Genomic DNA, 23,925 nt, shown 5'->3' with positions numbered 1-23,925 from the left:
ACCAAGTGATCCACCTGCCTGGGCCTCCCAAAGTGCTGGGATTACAGGCCTGAGCCACTGTGCCGGGACCAATTTGAAGAAATAAATTTGGAAAGTATGTTATTTTTCTTATTTCAGCATTTTAAGGAAACATTTATGTTGTACCATGTCTGATAATAATACTAGTAATATCTACCTATTATTGAATTCCCACCACTGCCAGGCACTGCTTTACAGGAAGTAAAACAAAAAACTCTGTGAGATGAATGTAACTGCTGAATTGTGCCCCCTTCCAGATTTCTAGATTTAAGTCCTAATCCCAAATGTGACAATATTTGGAGATTAATTTGGTCATTAAGGTTAAATAAGGTCATAAAGATAGGGTCCTAATCCAATAAAACTGAAGGCTTTATAAGAAGAGGAAGAGACAGATATCTGAGGACACGTGGAGAAGGCACTGTCTACGTGTCAGGAAGGGAGCCCTCACCAGAATCCCACTCTTCTGGCCCCTTAACCTCAGACTTCCAGCCTCCAGAGCTACTGAGAAAATTAATGTCTGTAGTTTAAGTCACGTAGTGTATGGTATTTTTGTACAGCAGCCTGTGTTGGCTGATATAGTGACATTTTTGTGGATTAGGAAACAAACTGAGAGGTCAGTGCCAAAACCAGCATTTAAACCTGAGTGTGCTGGATCACAAAAGTCCACTCTTCAGATTCCGCTCTGAATTTTGAATGAGAAAACAGTGAATATAGATATCTTTAAAAAATACCAAAGGCTTACACTGTTGGTTGTTTGTGTTTTTATTTTATAGGTTTAGCAAATCACGCACAAAGCCAATGGGTTACTCTCATTCTTAGTCCTTATCATCTGATTTTTGTGTTCTAACACCATGTTATTGTTTGAGCTCTCAGAATTCCAGGTTAATGTTGAAAAATGTAGCCAAATCTTGAAATTGTAATGTCTAATAAATCCAACATTTACTGCTGCTGTGTTTGCTTTTTGTAAAACATATGAAATACAAAATATCCAGTGTAGTGCCTGAAACTAATTGGCAGTGTCCCATTAAACCATATCAAAATTAATGTCTATTAATTGGATTAGAAATTCAGTGAGAATGACAGCTGCTAGTGCCTTTTACAGTTACTTTGTTTCTTTGTAATCCATATGGCGGAAATCACATAATGCTTTTTCCTTCATTGAAATAAACACTTGAGATAAAAAGGTTCGACTCAATGTGGTCAGAGTATGTGCATTTGTTTTTCATTCTTCCTCTTAATTTTTTTTTGAAAAATTAGCTTAAATTAGCTAAACTATTTTTTCTTCTCTCTTTTCACAGGTTTTCGCCAGCCATATTTTTATATCTGATTAGCATCGTTCCATCATTATGGCTTCTTGAATTGCACCATGAGACCCAGGTACCTCTTTTTGGAAAGTAGGAATTGACATATTCAGCAATAAGCTACTTTCACAGTATGATCCAATTTATTTCAGGAATGCACTTTTCTAAGTAACTGGAGTTATCAAGAATTGAATAAATAAGAGGCTATCAGCAAAAGGAAGTGAATCCATGATTTGCCAATAAAAGCCCCAATAAAAAATATTACATTTTTGTAAGATTTAGGATTATATAGTGAATTAACATTTTGTGTTAGAGATCTTATTACTAAGACTTCCCCTGGCCCCCACCCTATAGGTAGGGGCCTACAGGTAGAGTTTACCTGGGGGTATGGAAATTTGATTTCAATCCTTCCAGCTTCAGTGAGTTTCTATGTTGTGCTAAGAATGGGCACGCCTCAATGATCTGGCATTCTGTAAAGTGACACTTAGGAATTTCAAAAACAGAAACAAAACCCTTATCTGTACTCAGCTATAGAAATACAATTAAACTTATAGGAGCCATTTAAAATAGTCTGTTTTAAAATGAAGGTTATACAGATTACAGGAGATTAATTTTTGGGAGTCCCACGGGCTGCCTTAGTAAAAAAGAAATTCTTTCCTAGAGCCCTGAAACTAAGATTAAAGGAGAGGAGTCGTAGGACCCACGACGTGGAAGGTGGGTTTATATGTGTTAGAAGATCACATTGTCCTAAAAATAAAATAGTAGCTTGCGTCCGGGCGCCGTGGCTCATGCCTATAATCCCAGCACTTTGGGAGGCCGAGGCGGGCGGATCACGAAGTCAAGAGATGGAGACCATCCTGGCCAACATGGTGAAACCCTTTATCTACTAAAAATACAAGAATTATCTGGGCCTGGTGGCGCACACGTGTAGCTTCAGCTACTCGGGAGGCTGAGGCAGGAGAATCATTTGAACCTGGGAGGTGGAGGTTGCAGTGAGCCGAGATTGCATCACTGTACTCCAGCCTGGCAACAGAGCAAAACTCCGTCTCAAAAGAAAAAAAAAAAAAAAAGTAGCTTCCAATAAGAATCCCTAATTTATTACAGATATTTTTAAAACAGTTATTTTCTACACAGACAGCTCTAATAAGCAGTCTCTAGGTTGGGTGCAGTCATATACTGCTGTTGATGTTCCTGTTCAATGCTGGGGAGGCCAAATTACTAAAGTCCATCAGATTCCAGCTTTGACTTCATAGTTCAGGTTACAGGACTACGTTACAGAGAAATGTAGTTATGACCTAGTAATATTTCGGCACCTTCACTGATAAAATACTTTTAAAAAGATCTGCGAGAATTTGGACTTACATAGATTTCTTTGTTATAATTGGTCATTTTATAGCAAGGTTAAGCCTCCAATATGTAACCCTATCTGCCTCCAATGTATAACCTTATCTGTAAAAGGCTTGCTCCAAATTATAGGCACACAAAGGGGAATTTAGTTCTGTGGACTACTTTTGAAGAATTCCACAAGCAAGTACCAAGAATGTAGGGATAAAGAAAACATTTTTCTCCCTTTAATCTCCTGCTAAAAATCACTAAAGTCATATAGACTATTCCTATGTCTGTAGCAAAAGTGTTTTTGTAACTGTATATTTTTGGTTCAAGTTATCATAGCTTTTTAAAACTATACTGTAAAGAGTTAGGGGACTGTTTCAATCTCTACTACTTACTACTTTCAAGGGTATGAAAATAAGCTCTAGTGATTTGAATCAATTGTTTCTTTCACATCCAATTCTATGACATGGCTATCATACACAATAACCATTCATTTCCCTAAATGCTTTTATAATATAAATTTGTTGCACAATTAATTGATATACAGGTCAAATCCCATTACAACAAATAATGTGCAACCAAAAGCTCCCTTTTTAATAAAAAAAAGATTTTTGAGCCCCAAGCAGTAGCTCTCTAATTTTCATACTACAAAAGAAATTGAACCTTTAGTAGTAATGGATTTAACTCATTTTGACACTGAATTAAAATGAATGCCCAGAGATTGAATTGGGCAGACTGAGCAGAAATGAAAGTAGAAAAATAGTAAGAGAGAAAGAAAGCATTGGAATTGCAGTTAAAGGAAGAAGAAATGGCAGAATAAAGGGAGTTACAGCAATTCTTCTAGCGTACTCATTTAGAACATTTTGGGAGTGATAATAATCACTTTTCTTCAGGTAGTCTCCTGTACTTTCACAAATGTTTTCACATATATGGACCCAACAACTACAGAAGTTAGGCATGATGCGTACATTTCTATTTGAAAGACGAGGATCCTGAGGCTCAGACAGGTTAAGTAATTTTCCTAAGTTGATACAGTAAATACACAGTAATGCTGGGGCCTAGAACCTAACGGATATCTAGTCCATTAGACCATATTGCCCTTCTCAGCTATCTGTTCTGTATTTTAGAGGCGTTTGCATCAGAATTATCTGAGTTGTTCATTGTAGAAAAGAGTAGTTTAATTTTCTTTCACATTTTCCCTTTACTCTATATACTATATGTTCTAACCCATGACTTGGCATTAGGAAAATATCCTGACCTATTTCATGAGACATTTCTCCTAGATGACTAATTTCTTACCTTCATTGCTGAATCTGGTTGGGTCTACATGTATGGGAACAAAACGTTCATGACAATGATTGTGACCTTAGCTCTCAGGTCCATTTAAGAAGTGACAAGATTAAAGTAATGGAAACATTCTGGTCTTCTTGTTGTCACAATTTCTTGGACACAGAGGAATATTTTTGAAGCTAATAAGAGTTTAATAGACACAGCCTATTAAAAAAAAAAGGCATGTTGATACCCCGATAATCTATGTGAACTCACCTATACAAGGCAGAATGTAAACAGTATAATCCCCAAAACAATACAAGTCAGGCTAGGTTTTAAGAGTGAAGTCACTTATTCATTGCAGTCCCAATGTAGAGGCCACTTGGAGGAAAATCTTATCAATCTGTGACAAATAGAGTAACAGGAGTGGAGAGCAACTCAGATAAGTCTTAATACCATAATATGGACTATGAAGCTATTTGCTTCCACGTTATCTTCTACTGCACTAAAGCATGACCTTTTTTCTTAAATAAAAAGATGTTTATGTATTTTTAGTTTTAAGAATGTCAAAAACATATTAAGGTCACCACTTTTAATACATAGTCTGTTTTCATGCCTACAGAATGGTCCAAATGTTTTTCCTATGGAAATAAATAAAGTCACCAACATGCTTTGCAATGAAAATTTGTTGCTTGGTTAAAGATTTAATTTTTATCTTCATTATCTGTTTTTTTTGGAGCCTTAGCTGCACACATATACACACACACACACACACAGTGTGCAAACAACTGTATTTTTGCTCCTACAGATATGGCATATGGCCATTTTTCTTAATTATTCTTGTCATTTCAACCATAATACTAGTTGTTTGGATAGAGGGTAGAAAAAACAGCTTCTTGCAGACTTTCTTTTCTGCTTTTTCAAGTAGCTTATAGAGTAGTCGATGATGTATCCAGAATGATGAAGAAAAATACACTTTTTACAGCTTTAATTTTTTTAAAAAATAAGTCCTCTCTAAATACAAATGTGTGATCGTGGATGTATGGTGGTTGTAGTGGTGGTGGTGGTGAATGTGTGTGTGTGTTTCAAAATATGTTAGCACTGCAGATGTTTGAACAACCTTCAACTTTTTTTTAAGCCAGTTTGTAAAATATGCATTGGGTACAGCTACATTTTCAAGTGTCACCCCTTTCTTCTCTTATATAATTTTTCCTTCTCTTACCTCGGATTCCCAGCATACGGTCGATAAATATCATGCACAATTCACCTGCAGAAATTCTCATACAAAATGAAGAAACAAAAAAGGAAAAATGCCACTTTTTATGTCTATTGTTGAATTCTCCATAAACCTAAAGTGGCTTTTACACTGTCACTAAAATGTATGTTTTGGTGGGTGAACATGCTAATTTTTTAGGTTGTTTCAGTGCTTGACAGGATTAAAAATGATTGTATTATTTACTTAAGCAATATGATATTTTAGATAAAGAGTCTTCTGGATAAGAAACAAACTCTTAAAATACTATATACACACACATATACACACACAGACACACACTGTGGAATACCACACAGCTATAAAAATAGCTAAATCATGTCCTTTGCAGTAGCATGAATGAAGCTGGAGGCTAGTATTCTAAGCAAACTGACACGGGAACAGAAAACCAGATACCACGTGTTCTCACTTATAAGTGGGAGCTAAAAACTGAATACACATGGACACAAAGATGGGAACAACAGACACTGGAGACTACTTGAGAGGGGAGGGATGGAGGGAAGTGTGAATTGGAAGGCTGCTTCTCAGGTACTCTGCTCACTACCTGGGTGATGGAATTCTTTATACACCAAGCCTCAACAACATGCACTTTACCCATGCACGTGAACCCCCAAAACCTAAAATAAAAGTACAAAAAGAAAAAAAAAATCACCATAATTTCCTTGACCAGGATCATATATGTTTTATTGTTGTCACTGGTTATTTGTTTGGTTTTAAATTCTTGCAGGGTTTAAGAAAGGAATCTCAGTTACCAATCTATAAATTCTACAGCTCTCTGCAATGACTCAGTATTTGCATCCTCATCGACCTAAGGAAAAATAAGATTTTGTATAGTTGACACTCTTTTCATATAGATTAAAAAGTGGATTTCCATCTCAGGCCTATATTCTGTTTTTTGGAAATGTTTATGTATATGCTGTATAAACTTTGCATATCTGCTCATAATCTCTTGAACAGATTGAACTCTATATACTATATATTATGAGACATACTGTATGTTTTGAGCTCTACCATATTGTGCTAATTTTTTGCCACAATTGCCTTCCCCGACCCCATTCTTAGTATTGCAGTATCCAGGCTGAAGGAACATCACAGAATATCAGCAGAAAAGAAGTCTTCAATCAAACATTGACATCCAATGAACAAATCAGTAGAGCTGATGATCTCATTGAGACGGTGAGAGCTTTTCCACTGTACATTAAAGGATCTAGCAAATGGTGGACTTGGTATAATCCTCAATTACTTGCTATACACCTCTCCCAGCTAATTCTTTTCAGAAGAAAGTTATCCATTATTTGGCTCATGAATTCACAAAATAATTACATTTTAAAATTATTAAACATATTTAATATGCATAAATATATGCATTGATACATTATGTATAAATAGATACATTTAACCTGCCTCATTAAGGAACACTTAAAGAGGATAATGTGTGCACAATGAGAGACATATACATTTATGAAGCAATGATATAATTAAAAAATTGGGATATGATAATTTTAAGACTTTCTTTCTTAGAGGAATATTAGATTCACAGCAAAAATTGAGAGGAAGGTACAGAGATTTCCCATATACTCTGTATTCATGTACAGCCTCCTCATCCATCAATACCCTGCACCACAGTGGTGCATTTGTTAAAACTGATAAACCTACATGACATTGTTGTGGATGCCAATAAAAATGGCATTTTGTTTTTAATTTCAAATTTCACTTATTCTCTGCTGGTATATAGGAAAGAGATTGACTTTTGTATATCAACCTTTTATCCCACAACCTTGCTATAAACGTTTACTAGTTCCAGGAGGTTATTTATTTATTTATTTATTTTTGCTAGTTCTTTGGGATTTTCTACCTAAACAATTATGTCAACTGTGAACAGAGACAGTTTTATTTCTTTTATTTTATTTCTTCCCTATACGTTTTATTTTATTTTCTTGTCTTATTGAATTAGCTAGGGACTCCACCATATGTATTTTGTAGCTGTTTATTAATAAAATAGAGAAGATTTCTGGCCAAAACAGAATCCCTTTCTTTTTCTTCATAAGGCTGTTACATGGCAAACTGACCATGACCTGTTTAAAAAGGAAAAGGCCCCTATCACTGAAACGTATTTTCAATAATGAGATGCACTATTAGTTCTGTGAGGTTTAGTGGAATGAACCTTGGGTTCTAATTCAAGCCCCAATCACAATTTATTTACATCAGTCTGGACAAATCACTTAGGTTCTCTCTCAGTTTTTCATCTGACAATCAAAATTATTAATATTTACTAGTATGCTTTCTGTATAAATTAAATATGATGTATGTAAAGTTTCATAGTACTGATATCAGAAAGAGTACAAATGGAAGATTATTCATTTTCATGTCTGGCTTCAATCAGGATAGCATTATGCCTCGTCTTTTATCCTCCCTTGTGCATTTGATATCAGCAAGTGATGGAGAGGGATAAATGAATTTTGCACAAACAGTGAAGTCACTTCCATAAGTAAGTTGGAATCATTATCCACTGGAGACCTAAGTCCTTGTAGGGGCAATAGTACACTTTGATACTTATTTAGAAGGTAATTGGGCAAGAGTTGTCATCCAGAATACACTGGTGGGATGTAAATTTTTCTAGGTCTAAGCATAATGGCAGAGTAAAATTTGCTTTGGCTTATGGATTATTGAATAATATGTTATGTACTCAGAGTAAAAATAATTTTATAGTTATTCTCTTTCTTTACATTTAGGTAATTGATAAACATTATTACATTTTTATGTTTAGCTATAATAGAGTTTTAAAGCAAAAAAAAAGGGAAGATTTGTACAATGCTAAAAATATTTCAAGATTAGTAAATTCAGATTTTAAAATCTATTAAAAATATAGGAAGTTTTTGTGCTATTAATATGGATTTTGTAAAACTTTGCTATGTGTTATTTTTTGTTACACAGTGTAATAAAATGAGACATGATCTTTAAAACATTGTAAAATTGGTTCTTTAAATACCATATGGTACAATCCCACTTTTAAGTTTAAGGCTTAAATTACTTGCTAGTTATAGGCACCCCCATCTTAAGGACCACAGTAGCTCTTTATTTTTTCCAGAGTGTTCAGCTGAAAGGCATTTTACTTTCTTTAGCAAGTAAAGAATAACTCCTGAAAATGACTGTCTACAAAAGCAAACTCTTGATTGAAATCATGGTGAAGAAAATATTTCTTTCTCAAGTGGTGGCTCATAATCCTTCTGTCTGTATGACATTTCTGTTAAACAGGCCAAAGTATTTGTGAATAACTTATCTACAGTTTGTGAGAAAGTTTGGACATTGGGACTCCATCAAACATTCCTGTTAATGCTAATAATTGGAAGATGGCTTTTACCCATTGGAGTCGGGATCACTCGAGATCAACTCTCTCAACTTCTTCTTATGTTTGTGGGGACAGCGGCTGACATACTGGAATTCACAAGTGAGACCCTAGAAGAACAAAATGTGAGGTGAGCGTTCCTTGCAACAAAAACACGTTGTTTTCAGGGTCAAGACCATGCACCTGTCTCTTGGTTCTATGACTTGTATATCACATGAATTCGAATTTTTAGTATATTTTATATGCAATGTTAGGATCAGAGAATTTGCTGCTCTTTGCATATTAGAAACCAGCACAGTCTTTATGCTTTTTGACAAATACATAAAAGAGATTTCTGCTAGAGAAAGAGACACATAATATTCTCTGTGGGCGAGAACAGAAAGGCTCTGCATGTTTTCATGACTATAGGTTAGATAGAGTCATGGTTCTCTGAAAACCTAAAGTGGAATGACCATCCCTAACCCCTCTTTTCCACTCCTAAGTGTGAGAAGCATAGCCAATCATAAAAGCCTCTCCTAGAACACAGCACAGCTACAGTATAAGAGAGCACTGAGAGAAGATATGGAGAAGTCTCTTCCTATCCATTTGGGGATTTGCATTCCCTGGTGTAAATGGAGAATGGGGCAGAGGTTTTATTTTACTAAATTTTATTTTTAGTCAGTTTTGTTCAAAGTGCCCAAAGGCTTTCTGGTGTAGAGGCCTATAAATTAAAACTTATTGAGTTGGTACTTTTATTTTTGCCACAAGCAAATAAACTCAGAATCCATGATCACATCTGTTTACGGAACGACTTCCTTACCATTAGGGATTTAAGTCTCAATGCCCGAATATACTTTAAGCTTGGGTTGTTTTGCACTATGCCATAAAAATAAATTGGAATGAGGCTGGCTTTTAATGCTACAGTTTACTTTATGCTGTGCTTCTCAAACAACAAAACATAAAGCTCAACAAAATACACTAACTTACCAAGTAAATTTAATATCCCAATTATAGCACAAATTATATTTATAACCATGAGCTACCTTTACAAGATAATTTCCTGTTTCATTTATACTAATTTTTCTCATAGCTTATTAAGTTGACATATTTTTTTAAAAAATCCAATCTAAATTGATTCATTATCGTCATAGTGTTGATTTTAGTTCTGTAGTTTTAATGTCTTAAGTATGGTCAATGCTTTACATTGTAAAATGTATTTTCAAATAAAATACAATGTTGTTACAAGAAAAACTTCAAGAAATCATGACAGAGCATATAAAAGTGACAGGGACATCACAAAACAAACATAATTAACTCCACCTATGTAGAAATAAACATGTACATGCAAAACATTTAGGGAGATGGGAGAAAACATAGGGTAGTAAAAGAGGTAGTAAGGAGGGATATGTTTTGTGGGGCCAGTCATAAAATTATAAGAAATGCCTAACTCGGTTATCTTAATGGACTGTTGGTAGTCCCATCCAGAAGTGACACCAAGGAGCAATTTATAGATCTGTGTTTTCCAATAAAGTTTGAATATTAAATAATTTTGTGAATAAAAGTAGATTTGCCCAACAAAACAAACAAAAAACCCAAATAAACAAACAAAAAAAACACCCAAATCTTGAAAACCATAAGGGATTTTTTCACTCACCCAGTACTGATTTGTTATCTAATGTGTCAAGCACTGAGCTAGGCAGAGATTGGGGAACAAATTGTGAGCAAGTATTAGTAGAAGGACACACAGGCCTATCTCAATTAAGACTATTTCAATTCAGCAAGAATTTAGGAGTACTTGATGTTTCAAGACACCATAAATACCCCCAATTTCTTCTATCACCTACAAATTACTCTGAATGCTTCATAAATATATATTTTTATCATTTTAAACTTGTATCATATCCTAGGAAAGCTGATGTTTAATGGAGCCCAATAAATTATGTCATAGTTTTTAATGGTTACTGTTTTTAAAATTTGTTTTCAATTTTCATTGTCTCAGTTTGAAGTCATTTTCATTTTTAATATTACCACATTGTGACGGTAGCCTTCTGTAATTCCCATTCAAGTCCTATGTGCCTCTATTACTCAAATATCCACTCTCCCAAAAACCCTCCCAAAGTGAAAGCCCAAGAAGAATATAAAATTTTTCTCTCTCCTAGAAATTAGCTTTCATGTTCTGATTTCTTGTTTTGGTTCTCACCTATACTGCAAGAATTGACACTGCAAATATCTATCTTTTCAAGGAGGAAGACCCTTAATCCTTTCCCACTGGGACATAAGCCTTCCCTTTTAGGCTCAAGAGGATAATCATGAAGAATAATCTTAATACATAAGTAAAAGATATTTATATCTAATAGAAGAAGGGATCACTTCATTGTAGTCTACTCAGCATTGCCTATTATTATGACATTTCACTTTTTCTAATGTTTTAATCCATAGTTTGGGCTGATAGATTTAGGAGAAAGCCTACAATGATATCTACATCACAAAAATGTCTAAATCTCTTCCCCATTTTCTAGCTAATATGTCAAATTCTATTTTTTATTAAATAAATTTCCTTCCTTTGGCTCACATTAAAGTTCATCTACCTAAGTTTTATGCATTTACATAGATTTGTAAAGCTTCTGACTGCATTTTTTTCTGAACAGCTTTATGAAGTTATGGTTTAAATAACACAAATTTCAACTGTAATTCTATAGTTTAATGATATTTAGTAATTATAGATTTGTTTATCCATAACCACAATACAGGTTTAGAACATTCCCATCACTCCCAAAAGATTCCTGTGGCTGTTTGCAGTCAATCTTCACTCTTAACAGGCAACCACTGATATACTTTATGTCTCTGTGGATTTCTCTTTCTTAGAAATTTCATGGAAATTGAATTATAAAATGTGTACTCTTTTATGTGTGGCTTTTTTATGTAACATAATGTTTCTGGGATTCATCCATGTTGTTTCATGTTTAGCTCCTCTTTAGTTGCTAGTGTTCCATTAAACGCATCTACCACATTTTGTTTATTCATTCAGTAGTAGATGTACATGTGGATAACTTCCAGCTTTTTGATACTAAGAATGATGTTGCAAAGAGGATTCACTGACAGTCTTTTGCCTGGCTATGTTTTCGTTTCTCTTTGGTAGACACCTAAGAGTGGAATGGCTGGTTATATGCTAAGTATAGCTTTAATTTTTTAATAATCTGCTGAGATGTTTCTAAAGTGGCTGTATTAATTTATATTCCCACCCGCAATGTATGAGGATTCCATTTTCTCTACATCCTTATCAACAATTGTTTCCCCCCTAGTCTTTTTTATTATACCCTTCTGATGGATGTAGAGTGGTATCTCACCAGGACATTAATTTGCAGTTCTTTAACAACTAATGTTGCTGAGCATCTTTTCATTGGAATATTGGCTATTCATATCTCTTCTTTGGTGATGTGTCTGTATATTTTCCTTCATTTTCTATTGTATTGCCTTTTTATTATTGAGTTGTAAAAATTCTTTATATATCCTTGATACAAGTCCTTTATCAAATGTCTAAATATAAATATTTCTTCCCTGTGTTCAGCTTGTTTTTAAATTTTTTAATGTTATCTTTTGAAAAACACATTTTTAAAATTTTAAAGAAGTTCAAATCGATCAATATTTTCTTTCACATTTTTGGTGTCATATCTAGGAACTATTTTCCCAACCCTAAATGAGAAATATAATTTCTTTTGTTTTCTTATTGATATGGTTTGGCTGTGTCCCCACCCAAATCTCATCTTGAATTATAACTCCCACAATTCCCAGGTGTCATGGGAGGAACCAGGTGGGAGGAGATTGAATTATGGGAACAGGTCTTTCCTGCACTGTTCTTGTGATAGTGAATGAGTCTCACAAGATCTGATGGTTTAAAAGTGGGAGTTTCCCTGCACAAGCTCTCTTTGCCTGCTGTCAGCCACTAAGATGTGACTTGCTCCTTCTTGCCTTCCCCCATGACTGTGAGGGCTCCCAGTCATGTGGAACTGTAAGTCCGTTAAACTCTTTTTCCTGTACAAATTACCCAGTGCCGGGTATGTCTTTATCAGCAGCATGAAAATGGGCTCGTACACTTACAGAATGTTTTAGTTCTTACATTTGTTTCTATTATCTGTTTTCACATAATTTTTGTGTACAGTGGGAGGTAAGGTTCCAAGTTTATTTTTTATTTTTGGCACTGCCCCATTCCAGCTGGGACTAATTTTCCCAGTACCATTTGTTGAAAGGATTCTTTCTTTATTATATTGCCTTAGCATCGTTGTCAAAAAATCAATGGATCACAGATGTAAAGCTTTTTCTCTGGACTTTCTGTTGTGTTCCATTGTTTTATATATTTGTCATTATACCAATACCACACTATCATGATTATATAGCTATAGTGAGTTTTGAAATTGAATATTGTAAGTCTTCCAGAATTGCTCTTTTAAAATTTGTTTTAGCTGTTGTAGGTGCTTTACATTTTTATATAATTGTTAAAATTCTCCTTTCAAATTGTAGAAAGGGTAAAAAAATTAAAAAAAAACTTACTATGCTCTTGGTAGAGAATGAATTGAATCTAAAGATCAATTTGGGAAGAATTGTCATCTTAACAATATTAAATTTTCCAATCTGTGAACACAAAATATCTCATCCTTTGCTTAGATATTCCTTAATTTCTCTCAGCAATGTTTTGTAATTTTCGGTGTGCAAGGCTTGTATTGCTTTTCTTAACTATTTCCTAAGTTTTTATTCTTTTTGATGCTCTTACTAGTGGAATTATTTTTTAAATTTTATTTTCACATTTTTCATTGCTATAATAGAAACACAGTTTACTTTATATGATGATCTACTACCACAGCCATGCTCAACTTGCTAATTAGTTTTATCCCTTAAGTTTTCTCCTTACAAGATCATGCTGCTTGTGAACAGACTGTTTTGATTCTTTCTAATCCGTATGCCTTTAATTTATTTTTCTTGCCTTATTGCACTGAAAAAAACTTCTTTCAATGTCAAATAGAAGTAGTAAGAGTAGACATTTCAATCTCAAAAGATAAGCATTCTGTCTGGCTATATTAAAGATGATATTAGTTGTGGGGTTTGTATAGATGCCCTTTACCAGTTTGAAGAAATTTCCTTTTATTTGTAGATTATTAGGAATTATTTTTTGGTGTGTGTTAAATTTTGTTAAATACTTTTCCTGCTTTTATTAAGATAATTAAGTGTTGGTTGTCTTTTATTCTATTAAAACAATATATTACACTAATTAATTTTCAGATGTTAAACCAACTTTGACATTTTTTCTCTTTTGATACAGGGTCTTGCCCTTTAGCCCAGGCCCAGGTACCACCCAGTGTGGTCACCACTGAATTGACCTCCTGGGCTCAAGTGATCTTCCTAGCTCAGCCTCCCAAGTAGCTGGGACCACAGGCACATGCCACACCTGGCTAATTTATTTTATGTTTTGTAGAGATAGGATCTCCATATGTTTCCCAGTCTGCTTTTGAACGTCTGGTCTCAGTACCCCCACCTAAGACTCTCAAAGTGCTAGGATTATAGGTGTGAGCCACTGTGCCCAGTCTGTAATACTTTTTACATGTTATTGGATTCAGTTTGCTAACATTTGCTTATGAGTCATATTGATCTATAGTATTCTTTTCTAATGATATCTTTTTCTGTCTTTGGTAATGCTGACTTCATCAAATACCTCAAGAAGTATTCCTTCTTTATTTTCTGAAAGATTTTACATAGGTTTGGTCTTATTTCTTCTTTAAATATTTTATAGAATTCACCTAGGGAGCCACCTGGACCAAGGTTATTTTGTGGGAAGATTTTTTAAATTATAAATTTAATATCATTACTTTATATAGGTCTATTTAGATATTCTATTTCCTCTTAAATCAGTTTTGGTTACATTTTCCTTTCTAGGAATTTTTCTATTTTGTCTAAGTTGTAGATTTTTGTCATAAAAATTGTCATAAAATTGTCCATAATATCTACTATATATGTGTTAATTTCTGTGGACTGAGTTGTGGTACCCTCCTTTTTCATTCTTGAGTTTAGCAATTTCTGCCTTCTCTCTTATTTTTTTAGGGGGTGAGGGGAGGGGCTGATGTTTACTTTTTTGGTTTGATCAGGTTTATTGATTTTGTTGATATTTAAACATAACCAGCCTTTGGTTTTATTGATTTTCTCTATTGTTATTCTGTTTTCCACCTCATGGGTTTCTGTTCTGATGTTTAATTTTTCCTTCCTTATGCTTGCTTTGGATTTAATTTGCTCTTCTTTTTTTTTTTCTAATTTCTTCAGATGGAAACTTTGATTACTGACCTTTCATATTTTCTACTATATTTGAGACCTTACATCTTTTCTACTATAGACATTTAAAGTATGAATTTTCCTGTAAGCACTGCTTTGCTAGTTCCCCATAAATTTGATATGTTTTTTTTTGTTGCTTAATGCAGTTCAAAATATTTTCCAATTTATTCTGGCATTCTTTTTATATGGGTTGTTTAGAAGTTGGCTGTTTAACTTCTAAATATATGGGGATCCCTTAGACTTTTTGTTGTTGTTGTTTTCTGCTTTAATTCTACTTTCATCTGAGGATCTACTTTAAATTGTTTCAGTATTTTTAAATTTATGGAGACTTACTTTATGGTCTATTGTATGGCCTATCTGGAGATCCATGTGTACTTGAGAAGAATGTGTCTGTACTTGGTGTTGGGTGGAGTGTTCTATAAAATGTTAGTTACATCACCTTGGTTGATAGCGTTGTTCAAGTCTTCTGCATCCTTACTGATTTTGTGTCTAGTTGTTCTATTGATTCCTGAAAGTAGAACACTGAAATCTTTCATTCTAATTGTTGGAATGTCTGTTTCTCTTTCAAATACTGTCAGTTTTTGCTTAATATATTTTGGGGCTGTGTATGTAGGTGTGCAAAATTGAATTGTTAACATCTTTCCAATGTAGTAACATTTTGTCATGAATGATCACTTTTTCTTTAGTAATATTTCTTTTCTGAAAGTCAATTTTGTCTCCTACAAATATAGGCACTCCAGCTTTCTTATGTTGGCATAGGGATATCTTTTCTTATTCTTTTACTTTCAAATTATATGCATATATGTATCTACATTCTGTCCCTTATAAACAGCTTACAGTTGGATCCTGCATTTTCCTCCCCAGTTGAGTACAGTTTTTGTCTTTTGATTTAAGTTTACATTAGTTTACTAGGGCTATTATAGCAAAATACCACAAATATGGTGGCTTAAAACAACAGAAATTTCTTCTCTCACAGTTCCAGATGCTAGGAATCCAAAATCAAGGTGCTGGTTCCTATTGGAGGCTCTGAAGAAGAATCTGCTTCATGTTTCTCTCCTAGTTTCTGGTGGCTGCTAGCAACTCTTGGTGTCCTGTTGTTTGTTGATATATCACTCCAATTTCTCCCTCTTTCTTCACATGGCATTCACCCCAGTGTGTCTGTCTGTGTCTCCAAATTTTCCTTTTTTTATAAAGACACTAGTCATTGGATTAGGGCCCACCCTAATCCATATGACCTCATCTTAACTTGATTACATCTGCAAAGACCCTATTTCTAAACAAGGTCACAGTCTGAGACTCGGGTAGACATGGAATTTTAAGGGACACTATTGAAGCTGGTACACTGTGTTTAGACCATTAATATTTAATGTAATTATCGATATGATTAGATTTATAGCTGCCATTTTACTATTTGTTTTTTTTCTATGTCTCACATCCTTTTTATTTCTGTGTTACTCCTTTACTGTTTTGTTTTTCTGGTGGGGGTGGTTATACGAGCATTTTTAAGTCAATGATGTTAATTTCTGTATACATTTTTTGAATTATTTTATTAGTAGATGCTCTAGGGATTAAAATATACATTTAAAAATTTTACACTCTATTATAGGGTAAAACTAACTTAATTCTGATAAAGCCTAACAATATGGCTCCATTTGGTCATAGCACTGTTGCCCCACTTGCTCCATTACTGATAACTCTGTTTCCTCCTCTTCCTTTTTGCTATTGTTTTTATAAATATATTATATCTTTGTATGTTATAAATCGAATAATCCAGTGTTATAATTAGTGTTCTATATAATCTTTTAATGTTTTAAAAAGATATTAGAAAATGTCTCTATAACTGTATATTTATATGTTCCTTTTAATTTCCCATACATTTATCATTTTCATGCACTTCATTTCTCCATGTGTATTTCAGTTACTATGTGGTGTAATTTCCTTTCAACCTGAAAGACTTTATTTAGTGTTTCTCCTAAGGCAAATCTGTGGTAAAAAATACTCCAAGTTTTTTTTTTTTTAATCTGAAAATGTTCTTATTTTGCCTTCATGTTTAAAGAATAGTTTTGCTATATAAAGAATTATTGGTTGACACGGTTTTCATATATATATAATTTGAGGAAAAACATAGTTTAAGGGTGTAAGAAGATCAACGAAACCATATAATAAGTAAAAACAAAGATCCACCATTTTACATATATACACATATATATAATTTCACTGTCTACTGGCCTTCATTGTTTCTGATCAGTGTTAGCCATTATAGTTGACCTTCAAACAACATGAGTATGAACTGTGTGGGTCAATTTATATGCAGATTTTTAAAAAATAAAACTTACATTGGGTGTGCCTGCCTCTCTGGCCTCTCCTTTCACCTCCTCCACCTCCTCCACCTCTTCCACCCCAGAGATAGCAAGACCAGCCAGCCTCTCTTCTTCTTCCTCCTTCTCAGCCAACTCAATGTGAAGATAATGAGGATGCAGAGCTTTATGATGATTCAGTTCTACTAATGAATAGTAAATACATTTCCTCTTCCTTTTGATTTTCTAAACAACATTTTCTTTTCTGTAGCTTACTTTATTATAAAAATATAGTGTGTAATACATGTAACATATAAAATATGTGTTAATTGACTGTTTATGTTATTGATATTACTTCCAGTCAGCAGTATGCTATTAGTAGTTAAGTTTTGGAAAAGTCAAAATTATACACAGATTTTCAACTGTGTGTGGGGAGGTCAGTTCTCCTAACTAACCCCCCCTTTGCTCGAAGGTCAACTGTACTTATTTGTTGTTACTCTGTACATCATGACTCAATTTTCTCTTGATGTTTTCTTTTCCTCTTTCGCTTTTTGTAGTTTGAGATATGTCTAAGTGTGGATCTTTGCTTCTACTTATTCTAGGGCTTTATTGATCTTCTTATACCTGTAAATGTTTTTCCTCAAGATTTTCAGCCACTATTTCTCTAAATATTTTCTCCTCTCTTTTATATCTTTCTTCTTCTGGGTTTCCTATTAAAAATATATATGACTGACTGTGTTCCACAGGTCTCTGAAGCTCTGCTGTTTTTTCTTCAATCTTTTTTCACTCTGTGTCTTTCAGATTAGATAATTTTTATTGATCTATCTTCTAGGTCACTGATTCTTTTTTTCTGCCATCTCAAATCCAGATGTAGAGTCCAATTGTAGAGGTTATTGAAATTTTCACTTTAGTTTGCGTATTTTCAATTCTAGAGTTTCTATTTAATCATTTTCATAGTTTCTGTATCTTTATTTACTCACTTGTTGAGTCATTGCCATGAGACTTTTCTTTAACCAATCAAACTTAGTTGTCTTTCATTCTTTGAACATATTTATAATAGTTGCTTTGAAATATTTTTCTGCTAACTCCAATGTCTGGACCTCAGTAGAGACAGTTTCTACTGTTGTGTTTTCCCTCTTAATTGTAAGTTAGATGTTTCTGGATTTTTTTCTTTTATTTATCACATACTTCCTTTGTTAAGAACTGGGCATTTTGGATAATATATTCTAACAATATGTTATCTTCAGGCTCCCCACCACTGCCACCAGCTGAGGCTTCTCATTTTGTTGCATCTGTTTTCTTAATTGGAGGAATGTATCTCTCCTTGGATTGTAGTCACTGATGTCTCAGATTTTTAAAAGTACCTAGTTTTATTTTTAGTTCGACATCTTAGTGGTCACACCTATAGCTACGTTTTTGGTCAGTCAATAACTTGGGCAGATTGGAATCAAATACTGTGAGCCCTTATGACTTCCATTCTTTGATGATCTGTGCATGGAGCAGATAGCACATTTACAGTTCAAGATGTTTTCATGTCTGCCTCAGCTTTTGATTCCCACTGGGCCCTCTTTGGCCTTCCCTGAACATGCCTGCAGTTTTTCAGTCAGCCAGGCCTACAGGAGTACTCATCTAGCCCTTCTATAGCTCTCATTTTAAGAATCTCTCTATTAAATTTAAAGTTAGTTCATTACACTCCAAATGGGATTGCAGTCTCAAAGTAACAAGCTACATATTTTTAAAATATTTCCAATCAAATTTGTTACTTCTATTGACCACACCACTGAGTGTGAGATTTCATACTCCACTCCAAAGCCATCACTGGTAAAATTACCACTTTAACTGGTCAATATGGTGTTAGCATTCCCATAACTTGAATTAACTTAGATTTTTTTTTTCTGACTATAAGTCCCTAATTTATCTTTTCATACAGCATTTACGTTAAGAAACTTGATATCATAAATTCTGTTTCTGCCTCTTTGAAATGTAAATTTCCCAGCCTCTTGCCGGTTTGCAAACCAACAATATCTTTCTCAAGGACCTGGGAGCCATCTATTTAAAATGCAGTCTTAAAGAAAGATGGAGCCCCTATCTCCCAGCCTCTGTGAGAGTGTAGGATCCTAACTTTGAAAAGTGCCAATTACCAAACACAAGTGGCCTAATCAAATTGACCAACCTCCATCCTAACATTCTCCAGTACTTTTCCAGTAGGTCACCCCAGTTGTTGAAAACTCTCCTACTTTTTGTTTTAGCAGAGTTGAGTTTAATCTTTCTCTTGTATTTCAATAGTCTTGAATAAATTCTTCCTCATCTGTTTAACTTCATTCAGTACAGTTAAAAAAAAAAAAATAGCCAAGCTGGGGATAGGGGAATGAGTATCTGTGGGTAAGAATCCTTCAGATTCTCACTGTTCTTACCTGAAGCTTGGTCAACTTTTCATGAATAAATGTTACTTAATTTGTTGTTTGACTTTGGTTGATTTTCAGAGCCCTGATGGTTGTTTTTTGACAATTTCTTAATATTATACATGTTTGTTGGGGAAATTATTTGCTGACCTTTTCATTTCACTACAGCCACCTTCCAACATTTTCACAAGTCAGAATTTCAACATCATTGCCACGGAGAGTTCCCTGGCCATTTACACCTTTGGAGATCACTTTGTGCAGTCTTTTTTTTCCCCCAACACATTAATAAATCATGTATTAAAAAGAATTCTATTCTCACAGCATTACTAACATTTCCCTGTGAATACTTGACCATACAAAGGAGACTCTTCTTATGTTTACATTGTGTTTTACTTTTATTTTGCAGAGTTGAGGCTAATCTGTCTTTCACCTGGAAGAAATGGTGAAATATTTCTTCTAGGATAGGTTAATACTTCATTTTTTTCTTCCTTTCTATCATTTTTTCCTTTTCTGATGGTATTTGTCATTTTCTTTAAAAAAAAAAAAAAAAACTAGATGAATTCTATCTGCTGATTGTCTCTTTTCTACAGGAATATTTACACTTCCAAAAAGAAATAGCCCCTACAAAGGACATGAACTCATCCTTTTTTATGGCTGCATAGTATTCCATGGTGTATATGTGCCACATTTTCTTCATCCAGTCTGTCATTGATGGACATTTGGGTTGGTTCCAAGTCTTTGCTATTGTGAATAGTGCTGCAATAAACATACATGTGCACGTGTCTTTATAGCAGCATGATTTATAATCCTTTGGGGGTATGCCCACTAATGGGATGGCTGGGTCAAATGGTATTTCTAGTTCTAGATCCTTGAGGAATTGCCACACTGTCTTCCACAATGGTTGAACTAGTTTACAGTCAGCTGGAAACCATCATTCTCAGCAAACTATTGCAAGAACAGAAAACCAAACACCGCATGTTCTCACTCATAGGTGGGAATTGAACAATGAGAACACTTGGACACAGGAAAGAGAACATCATACACCGGGGCCTGTCATGGGGTGGGGGGAGGGAGGAGGGATAGCATTAGGAGATATACCTAATGTAAATGATGAGTTAATGGGTGCAGCACACCAACGTGGCACATGTATGCATATGTAACTAACCTGCACATTGTGCACATGTACCCTAGAACTTAAAGTATAATAAAAATTTTTTTAGAAAAAGAAATAGCTAAGCAAATTGGCAAAATATGACTTTTTATTTTTATTTTTAACCACCAGATTGGGTGTGCTGATACACCAAATGCCAGTCTTTTATCTTACTAGTTTTTCAAATAGAAAAGTGATACTAATGTTAATAATTAAACTTCCCAAGTTTTTTTGTCTCTCTCTGAATCAAGTTCATTGTCTCCTTACATGCTTCTCAGTTGACATTTGTGAAGGCAGATTATACACATGGGACAGTGGTGAATAAATCCACCCAAAATTCCTTTGCAGATCTTGAGTGTTTGCCATTAATCTCCATGATTTATTTACATTCTAACATTTAACCTTCCTGAGAATTTTTACTGTCTGATCTAATAATTCATATTTGCCTGCTTTAAAAATTTTCTGACCTACTTTTCCAAAATTGTGTTTGATAATTTTACTGGTATGTTTTTCAACACCCACATTCTTCCATATTTTGTGTGTGCATAGATAATATATGCATATGCAAAAATGTGCATTCATTATTGCATGGTTAAAGTTGAATTTATGTAGGGCTAGGGTTAGTATATCATTTATCCCTATTTTGTAGGATGATGAATAATATACAAAGATTTTAAGAAGCATACTGACATACTAGTAAAATTACTACTGCTACAATTATGTAATGTTTATTTATCACTTGTTGTGTGCTAAGAAGTCTTAAATGCTTTAATTCAGTAAGTTATTTTGCATTTACATTCACACTATGATGTAAATATTCTTATTATCACCATTTTATAAGCAAAAACATGTCAGGAGAGGCAAATAAAGTCTCAAGATGACATGAAACCAAAAATAACTAATTTGTAGTGATCTACTATAATAGCTTGTGTCACATGCTGTTCTAAGAGCTTTATATGTTTAACATGCTTAAATAATATACTGAATAAAATTATTATATAATCCAATTATTATTATTGTCTTCCTCATAATGTAAATGGGTAAACTAAAGCATACAGATGTTAAACTAGTTACTCATATTCATATAACTAATAACTGATCAATCTGGAATTAGAGTCTCACATCCTATTTCTTTAATGAGAGTTGGAGTTGGTGTTAGAACTCTGGTCACTTGGCACCACAGCCCCCTGCTTTGCTACTGCTTTCTACTGCCTTGCAGGCAAATTGCACATAGTTTTTGGAAGAATTATTGAAGTTTGGGATTAGATGAAACTTCAAAAGATGTTGTGAAAAATTTCGTTTGCATCTGTTGAAAAAACCTCGCCAAAATATCCTCAACAACTTTTTCTGCAAGCTCTGTTGAAAAATTACACTAATAGAAGAAATACTAACCCCAAGTGGCAACTTGTTCTATTTTGAGGTAATATTATTAGAAACTACTTTCCTCTATTAGGATGAAATTTGAATTCTCACAGTTGCAACTGAAATCCTTTGAGCCTGAATTGGCCATCTCAAGTCAAAAGAAATGTTTCATTCCTTTTCCACATTATAGTCCTTAAACATAGGAAATAAAACTTCTAAGGAATTTTCTCTAGTTTTCAGTTTCTGGAACTATCTCACATAGATCATGACTCTGAATTCTTTACCATTCTGGTTCTTCCCCTTTGGTACAAGAAACTTTATAAATGTTTCTTCTAATACATTAAGCACCACACATAATATTTCAGGTATGTTCTGAACATTGTAGAATAGAGCAGAGCTAAAAGTTTCCATTTCATTCATGGAAATAATATAATGTAATGATCAAAGGAGTAAATGCTGAAATCAGCTGTCTAGTTTTGATTTCTGCTCTCAACATTCATAACTACATTATTTTGGACACATTTCCTCAACTCTCTTTTACCTCCTTGATAAAATAACAAGATAACAATTGTGTCTACTTTGTTGAGCTGGTACGAGAATTAAGTATGAACATAGAGTTAAGCATTTAGAAAACTGCCTGGCATGGATGTCTGAAATCAGAAACTGTCCATAATATTATTTAAAAATTCAGGCACTTATTGAAGATCTATTGTGTATAGACATTGACCGTGTAAAGAGAGAAAAGTTATAGTCTGCATTCCCAAGGCATTTCCACTTAAAATTTTAGGCTTTATATTTCTTGTGAAGCAACCTATGAGTTTATTTGATTTTGGTAAATCATAAATCATGTCATACTGTGGACTCATAATTAGATAATAGTAAGGGAAAATCTTTGAGCCCTGTTTTATGGCTACTGCTGTGAAATGCTATCTCTTCTTTCCAATTCTATTCTAATCTAGGTCATCTAGTTACCTCTTTTGGAATCCTGATTGTGTCTTCCAGGGTACTGGTTTTCTATCCACGCTCCATGCCATATGTGCATATGAGAAGCCTTCCATCAATGTCAACCAAGTCATGATAAAATGTGAAGTAGAAAAGAATCAAAAGCACAGCCTTCAGCAACCCAGTGGAGAGTCCCCCTGTGGGGAGCCATTTACACAGGAATCTACCTAACAGTATTCACACCTGGAATATTTGTTAATTTTGTTAATGAGAACACTATGGGAGACTTTTTCAGAAGCCTTGTTTTAATCTGAATGTCTGTCATCGATTTACATAACATTACCTGCTTGGTAATCCTAACTATATTTTTTTCAAAGGAAGAACTAAGTTTAGTTGAGTGCAATTTTTCTCAGAGAACCTGTGCTGATGCTTCGTAATAACTGTCTTCTTCTAAAAGGGCTCTCAGAAATCTTTCAAAGAATCATCTATATAATCTAACCAGAGATTAATAATAAATGTGCCTTTTGTACTTTTAGACATATTTCTGTTTCATTTTGAAAGTTGAGACTTTATTTTTTTATCACCAACCTTGTCTCCACCATTAACTGCTAAGACAGATAATGATGGTTTAGAAATCTCATTTACAAATTCTCTCAGAGTTTTGAGATTTAATTTTGCATTTAATGCCTCTACACTTGAAGCATTTAAAGATATCCCTTACAATCACCTCATTTATTTTGGTTTCAATTACTCATCTTTAATGCTTTTCAGACCTCTTCAATCTGAAAATCTCTTTTGACAGAAGATGGAAACAAAATCTATTATTATGCCACCAAGCTCAAATTGATGACTTCCTTTCTATCTTTGCTAAAAATAAATGTGACCCTTTTTAATATCCTTTGCGTTTCTATTCTTTCTGATTTTAGCCTTCATGACCAT

The 23,925-nt window shown here is 34.0% G+C and overlaps 1 protein-coding gene across 2 annotated transcripts in view; it reads left to right on the top strand.

Moving 5' to 3' along the window:
• Positions 1 to 23,925, top strand: part of TMEM26 (transmembrane protein 26) — a 47,571-nt gene that overhangs the window by 16,049 nt on the left and 7,597 nt on the right. For both annotated transcript variants that reach the window (XM_003903916.5, XM_021943428.2), the window contains exons 2-4: positions 1,317 to 1,395; positions 6,256 to 6,369; positions 8,449 to 8,669. In XM_003903916.5, the coding sequence (XP_003903965.1) occupies positions 1,317 to 1,395; positions 6,256 to 6,369; positions 8,449 to 8,669 (414 nt within the window). The remainder of the gene's footprint in view (positions 1 to 1,316; positions 1,396 to 6,255; positions 6,370 to 8,448; positions 8,670 to 23,925) is intronic.

The sequence above is a fragment of the Papio anubis genome, chromosome 11 (genome assembly GCF_008728515.1).
Source record: "Papio anubis isolate 15944 chromosome 11, Panubis1.0, whole genome shotgun sequence".
In the NCBI taxonomy this organism is placed as follows: domain Eukaryota; kingdom Metazoa; phylum Chordata; class Mammalia; order Primates; family Cercopithecidae; genus Papio; species Papio anubis.
Note: the sequence above shows the minus strand (reverse complement) of the source record. Positions and strands in the feature narration are given on the sequence as shown.